General features: G+C 45.3%; 1 protein-coding gene across 3 annotated transcripts; it reads left to right on the top strand.

Moving 5' to 3' along the window:
* Positions 1-1,071: 1,071 nt before the first annotated feature.
* Positions 1,072-7,068, top strand: pgghg (protein-glucosylgalactosylhydroxylysine glucosidase). Of its 3 annotated transcripts, none has more exons than XM_084476966.1 (14): positions 1,072-1,139; positions 1,944-2,203; positions 2,400-2,610; positions 2,859-3,294; positions 3,415-3,534; positions 3,628-3,759; positions 4,058-4,169; positions 4,258-4,330; positions 4,420-4,556; positions 4,652-4,785; positions 5,953-6,048; positions 6,186-6,283; positions 6,370-6,593; positions 6,757-7,068. In XM_084476966.1, the coding sequence occupies exons 2-14, from the start codon at positions 1,960-1,962 to the stop codon at positions 6,831-6,833; spliced, it is 2,094 nt and encodes a 697-aa protein (XP_084333092.1). In that variant the 5' UTR covers positions 1,072-1,139; positions 1,944-1,959; the 3' UTR covers positions 6,834-7,068. The 3 variants fall into 3 exon arrangements, with proteins under 3 accessions (XP_084333092.1, XP_084333091.1, XP_084333093.1); XM_084476965.1 differs by lacking the exon at positions 1,072-1,139 and adding an exon at positions 1,150-1,549; XM_084476967.1 differs by lacking the exons at positions 1,072-1,139; positions 5,953-6,048; positions 6,186-6,283; positions 6,370-6,593; positions 6,757-7,068 and adding exons at positions 1,150-1,549; positions 5,734-5,929.
* Positions 7,069-7,090: the final 22 nt, after the last annotated feature.

Genomic DNA, 7,090 nt, shown 5'->3' with positions numbered 1-7,090 from the left:
ATGTCCTGGTCATTGTGTTTATAGAAGGAAACGTTGTCCTTCGCTGTCAGGGGCCTTCAGAATTCCTATTTACCATGCAAAGCACGGCGATACAACTGGTCTGGGTCCTGGCAGGGGACACCTGGGCCACTACCTGTCCTGTGAGGGGATCGGGGTCCTGGAAGCTTCCTCTTGTGTGTTTTCTCCAGCATGTTAGCCAGATGTCCCGTGTAACTGGAGGTGGGAGCAGCTGTAGCCTCTGTCTGCGTCATCCCAGTACCGAATGGGCTAAACAAGGAGGCAAATTAAAGTTATTTTGAATATACTGGGATGACTGTGCTGGGATTTGCGTCTACAACAAGTAACAACGAGTGTATTTAGCGTTTAGCCGTCTTTTTGGGGAGGCCCCCCTGCTGGGAAACAACGTCAGAAGTGTGTTGTCTTTTGGAGTTCCCAGCCATGCGGACCCAAACCCCAGCGCTAGCCCATCTGTGTCTTTGTCTCCTCTGGATGAACACAGATAGACACCACTGTCCCGTAAGGATAGAACAGCTGACAACAAGCTCAACTCCTAATAAGGTAGGCCAAGTTGGCCAGGGCTCGCTCTCTCTTTCTCTGTAAATACCCCTTAGGTCTGAGAAAGACAGAGAGGAAGAGAGCTGGGGAGGAAGAGGGGAGCGGATGGATTGCAGCCTTATATGGGCAATGCGTTGCTTTTCCCAGGGTTTGTGGTTGTTACCGCCGGCATGGGGCCAAAAAGGCCTTCCATGACTCCGCGGCGCCACCTGGAGGAAATTGTCAGTTTTGCAGGCCACATATAATTCTGGGAATCAGATCGTTGTTTCTTATTTTCATCCGAATAAACGTATACAAAGGAGTAGTGTTTGAAAGAAGCACACACGTGTATGTTGAGTTATAACGTTTTGAGAGTCGGCCTACTTATTACACCGACATGGACTGCTTTGCAGTGATACAATGTATGTATTCATACATCTATCGACGTATGCATGCATGAAACTGCTTAACAAAAAAAGAGAAAAGGAAAAAAAGAAAGAAAATGCATAAAATTCAAGCCATATTTTCCCAGAGCTCGAGAGTCCTGTGCTCTTGTAGCAGCGTGAAGCTGCAGACTTTGGACGCGCCTCCCACTCATAAACTGCGTAGGTCCACTATGTTGTTTTCATTATAAAAATGAGCCGATTTACTTTTTAAATAGACGTAGATTGATTTAAAGTGTACTAAGAAACGACTTTGCAGACTTAGTAAGAGTATATTCGGGTTTTCCTATAGGGGTTACCGTCAGAGCTTTTCTACAGACGGATCTCGCAGGGAACCGAAACATTCCGACTGCCTCCTGCAGCAGAAACGTTTTTTTAAGGACAGATCATAGACCGAACAAAGGGATAGATTTGATCATCAGCTTATTATCGGAGACATTAACCAAGACATCTTATATTCCTAGGTTTTTCAAATGTAACTCGAACAACTGAACATAGCCGTTCTCGTAGTATTATTATTATTTCAAAATGAATTTGCTTGAACGTTGCGTTTTTCAACTTTCGGCGTTGTGGTGAGCGGATACGTTTTCCAAGTTATGTCAATTTATCACGATTTATATTTGCCTACACGAAGTCCTGAAATGTAGGCCTAACTGTTTAGTTAACTTAAAAAATAAAAAATAAAGTAGTTTTTGTCATTGAATCAAGATTTACATTGTAAACTTCTAGCACATTCGAGACATTTCTATATAGATCAAGTTTCTTGTTTTGGATAATATTCAGTAAGGAAGTAGGCCTACACACTTATTTATACCGCCTGCATAGGATTGAAATATCCCTTTGTAGATCCATCCCTATTGAGGGGGAGGGAGTCTAGTAATTCCAGCCTGTATGAACCCTTCCGGGACCACCTCTGGAGCCCTCGCCGACCCAATTCACTATTCCATCATCTCTCATCTTTCTAAGTCTATATTACTTCACCATGGCCGGTGGATCTGACCCCTACATCTTCACCTCCAACGCACTGCCCCGCGACCCTCGCTTCCTCCCTCCCTTGGCCAACGGCCTGCTGGGCTGGAGGGTCTACCACAGCATCATGCACATGGGCAGTGTCTATAACGGGGAGGGGGGAGACTGCCACCGGGCGGACATCCCGTGTCCCCTCTCTGTCACCATGGAGATGGAAGAGCCCGTGCAGCAAAGCTACAGCCTGAACACACGCACGGGTGAGCCTCACGCTGCAGTCACATCTAAACCTGTTTGAACTCATCTGCTCATTCCATCTAACTATAATAATAATAATTAATTCATAATATATTAATTAAAGTAATACAAACAATCCCCTAACATCATTGTGATTCTTATTCGGATTCCTATTGCTAGGTTATATGATTTTTTAATTGATAGTTCTTCCTTCTCCAGGTGTGTTCACCCACACCATTAGCACAGCTATAGCTACTACCACGCAGTCCTTCTATGCACATCGCTACTTCTCCAACCTGATGGTCATGGAGGTCAGCATAGAGCGCCAGGCCGTGACGATGGAGCCCGTCACTGTGAAGCTGTCCAGTTCTTTCACACCGCAGAGCAAAGACATCGATTTCCAGTCTGCTGCCGACTACAGAGGGGGAAGGTGAGGCGATAATCTGATACTATATCATTGTCAAGAATAGGTAGGATCAAAGGAAGGAGAGGTTATTTGCTATCAAACATTTTGAAACTATTGCTTGCTTACAAGATAACATATGACTTTAAATATTCGTACAATCTAACCTACTAATGAGGCAAACTGGGTCCAATTTAAACAATGGTTAATGTGTGATTGAGGTTGTGTGACACCAAAAAAGTCTAAATTACACTTTGAACTCACTAATCCCTCAGGCACATCCAAGGCCAGACCACTGCCGCCGAGGTCCCTGGAGGCCCCAGGCCCACCCTGGACCTCATCTGGACCGTCATGCCGCCAAGCCTGATCCTGCAGCCCAAGCAGAGCCACTCTCGCTGGGGCTTCCTGCTGGCGCTGGGCAACACCACCCAGAGCGCCGAGGCCAGCTTCGACGAGGGCCTGAGTCTCATGGCCAGCGGGGACCTCTGGGACTCCCACCAGCAGGCCTGGAAGGAGCTGTGGCTGGAGAGCACGGTGGAGCTGGTGGGCTCGGAGACCATGAGCAAGGCTGTGATCGGCTGCCTGTTCTACCTGCTGAGTGCCTTCCCCCCACTCCACGACGTCTCAGGACTGTTTGGCGGGGTCAGTCCTGGGGGGCTGTCTAACGGGGGCGATGGCCAGGACTACTGGGGTCATGTTTTCTGGGACCAGGTAAAGCACCTCTGAAGTCGCCTCGCTGTCTGCTTTCACAATGGTTTGCATTCCTCATCAATCATCACTAAAACGTGTGTGTGTGTGTGTGTGTGTGTGTATCCCCGCGACTCTTTCTAGGACATTTGGATGTATCCTGCGATCGCTCTCTTCTATCCCCGGCTGGCCAGGGCAGTACTGGAGTACAGGGTGCGGACCGTCGATGGCGCAAAGGATAACGCACAAAAGCAAGGCTACAAGGTGCGATCACCGAGGGCATTGTGCCCGTCCCCGCAGTTTGTTTGTGTTTCGGGTGACCTGATTTAGCGTTTCTTTCCTGTGTCCTTTGAATAGGGACTGAAGTTCCCCTGGGAGAGCGCCGTGTCTGGGAGAGAGGTGTGCCCCGAGGACATTTACGGCCAACAAGAGATCCACATCAATGGCGATGTCAGCCTCGCCTTCCAGCATTATCTCTACCTCACGCGGGTAAGCTTGTACATCACGAGAGCTGGTCTGTAACTAAGACTCTTACAGACTGATGAGTACCTCTATGGGTGGACTTTAAACCTCTAAGGTCTGAGCCTGTTTGGTTGTCCCACCGTGTTGGAGACCAACACAGCCAACCCAAGTGAGCTAGGATAACAGGAACATTTTGTGTTAAAAAGGATGTTGCTCCCAATGAGTACAATGTACAATTCCAAAATAAATGTCATAAATGAAAAGAAAAACTGTGGCATTATGCGTACAACGATATTCACCATTTGATGGCATTGTTTTGCTCCAGGACCTTTCTCTGTTCACCGAGGGCCTGGGCAGTGAGGTGATCTGGGGCGTGGCTGATTACTGGGTTTCAAGGGTCACCTGGGATGAAAAGGACCAGAGCTACCATCTCTTGGGTAAAAGAGTCAAGTTGTGTGTATTGCATTTGTACATATTCTATTACTGTTCTTTTTCATCAACAACTTCTCTTTTTGTTGGCTTTAGGTGTTATGCCACCTGATGAGTATTACTACGATATCAACGACTCTGTGTACACAAATACAGTGGCAAAATCCAGGTGCTGATATCAACGTTGGCTTTTATTACTGTTGTACAAATATCTGAAAATCGATTTATTCAAAATAGTGAAATCTTTCTAATCTTCAGTCTGCAGTTCGCTGTAGAGTTGGCTAATCTGCTACAACACCCTGCACCTAAAGAGTGGCAGGAAGTGGCCGACCACATAAAAATACCCTTTGAACAGAAGCACAATTACCACCCTGAGTATGATGGATACATCAAGGGTAATTTTCATTGTTTCGTCGTAATGCCGCAAGCATAAACAAGTCTCTGGTCTGCACTAGTATCGTGATGTGTGTCACTTTCAACCTCTGTCAAGGTGATCCAGTAAAGCAGGCCGATGCAGTGATGCTGGGCTATCCACTGGGTCTGGCCATGAGCCCTGAGGTCAGAAGGAATGACCTGGAGGCATACGAGGCCGTGACAGACCCTGATGGCCCGGCGATGACATGGGTGAGACCTGCTAGAAGCTTACATCTTACATCTACATTTAGGGCATTTAGCAGATGCTTTTATCTAAAGCGACAATAATTACATTTGTCAGAAGAAGGAGAAACAATATATCGCTGTCGGTAGAGTAAGGATGTTCATAGAACCAAGTGCCAAACACCTACAATCGCTAGGTTGACCCATTCCCTGTATTACAACAAAGCTAGCTAGGATAAGATGCTACACAACTAAGTACTTTTTTTCATCTTAAAGGACGATACCAGGCTGGGTAATCAAACCATCGAAAGTTGTCCCTCCCAGATTCAGGAAAACATCTCTTCGCAAAACTGTATTTAGCTAAATCGCCATAAAAAAACGATATTATTGTTTTTTAATCACCACAAAAACACTTGATAAAATGTAAAGACCAAAGTGCTCTATTGCCATTGGCAGGTGCTTTCACCTGAAATGTTCCTGGATGTGGCAAACAAATTATTTTTAATAATATTGGTAACGGATGCTTAAAGGGATGGTAACGGACACTTGTCCACGATGGGGCTCAGAGCATTCAGCCACTTTGCCCTTCGCCTCTGGAACTCTCTCCCACTATCCATCCGTACTATAGAGTAAAACCTCTGTCAAAACTAGTGATGGGTCGTTTGCAACCAAATCAGTTCAAAGGAACAACTCTTTAACAAGAACGAACCGACCTGATTCCACGTTTCACTTGCCTAGCAAGTTGTAAGGGTCGCAGCTGACTTCTCATTCAGTCACTCATTCTTGGCTTGTAGGCTGTAGCCCAGAGTGATTATGGCTGTGCTCAAGGTGAATATACACATTAGCCACTGTTGTGTTGTCTAAAAGTACACATAATCATGAAGTTGCAGCTATGTTTTTGCCTTGAACTACTGTGTTTGCACGATTGTTTGAGAACGAGGAGCTGAGAACTGTGCATTCCATTCATCACTATAGACATTGTACCGGAAACGCGACTGAACGGACAAACAAACGATTCTGAACGATTCTTCTTGGCGAACTGACCGATGTGAACTGAATCAAGGAAAAGAATCATGAAGAATCAAGAAATCCATCACTAATCAAAACTCACCTGTTCCGACTGGCCTATCCAACTTAACTCCACCTAACCCAGCCAAGGAAGTGGATTAAACTGTGCCCATTTCCTGTTGTCAGGGGATATTTGCCGTGGGCTGGCTGGAGCTTGGGGAAGCAGAGAAAGCCCAGAAGCTACTGGAGAAGAGCTTTGATAACATCCAAGGTCCGTTCCAGGTAGGAGAGTGAGACAATTTATGCACTTCAGACACATGGCTCTCGTCACAGTTTTTCTTCACGTGGCCATTCACGTATGCATGCATGTATGCACACACACTGGAAAATGAATGGGTAATATTAGTCTCACCTAACAGGTATGGAGTGAATCCTCCGATGGCTCTGGGGCAGTTAACTTCCTGACGGGCATGGGCGGCTTCCTGCAGGCTGTGCTGTTTGGTTACACTGGATTCAGGTCAGCTCATTTCATAGGCCAATTTGAAACAATGAAATAAACACTTGATTATGCATAGAGATTTTAAACCACTGTTCCCATTTCAGAATCCAACAAGAGCGCCTTTATTTCAAGCCTCTTCTTCCCAATGATCTGTCTGAGCTCATTATCCGTGGTGTGAGTTACCTGGGCAACAAGATGGACTGGATGCTGAGGAAAGATGAGGTGTGCGTCATACTGAGGGAACAGTCGACAAGTGCGGAAGAGGACACAGCGTGTGCTTTGCAAGTTTTCCTGCAGGGATCAGGACAGAAAATACCCCTCGTACCAGGTAAGAAACAGCCTAAAGAATCACTATCCTGCACTAGAATGTGGAACTGGCTTATTGACATAAATATTTGTTATAGGAAGTGAATACAATAAGAAACATATCAATGTATTGCAGCTTGTATATTGTATGCTAATGGTTCCTTTTTATACCTATTTGTTTTTAGGAAAGCCTGTGACGTTTCCCAGAGAGGCAGGGCATATTTGTCAATTGGATTCAACAATTTCCTGTTGGCCCCTTTGAAATCTGAGCGATACTCACGTTACTGAAGATCATATGAACAAAATATGCATTCTGGTCGTTTTTGTTAGACAATATTCATATTGCAATGTGTGTTCATATTGCATTGTGTTAAATATAAAGTTAAATCGTTTTAATACGAACCGTTTGAGTTGAACCATGACGACAATATTGTAATTTGGTGAATTCGTGTAACTATTTCGTGCTTAATAAATATTAACCAATGTGCAATTTCTTATAAAAACATTTGATCAGAATTC

The sequence above is a fragment of the Micromesistius poutassou genome, assembly GCF_964030765.1.
Source record: "Micromesistius poutassou genome assembly, chromosome: 13".
Lineage (NCBI taxonomy): Eukaryota > Metazoa > Chordata > Actinopteri > Gadiformes > Gadidae > Micromesistius > Micromesistius poutassou.
The sequence above is the reverse complement of the archived record's forward strand: the minus strand, read 5'-3'. Positions and strand labels throughout refer to the sequence as shown.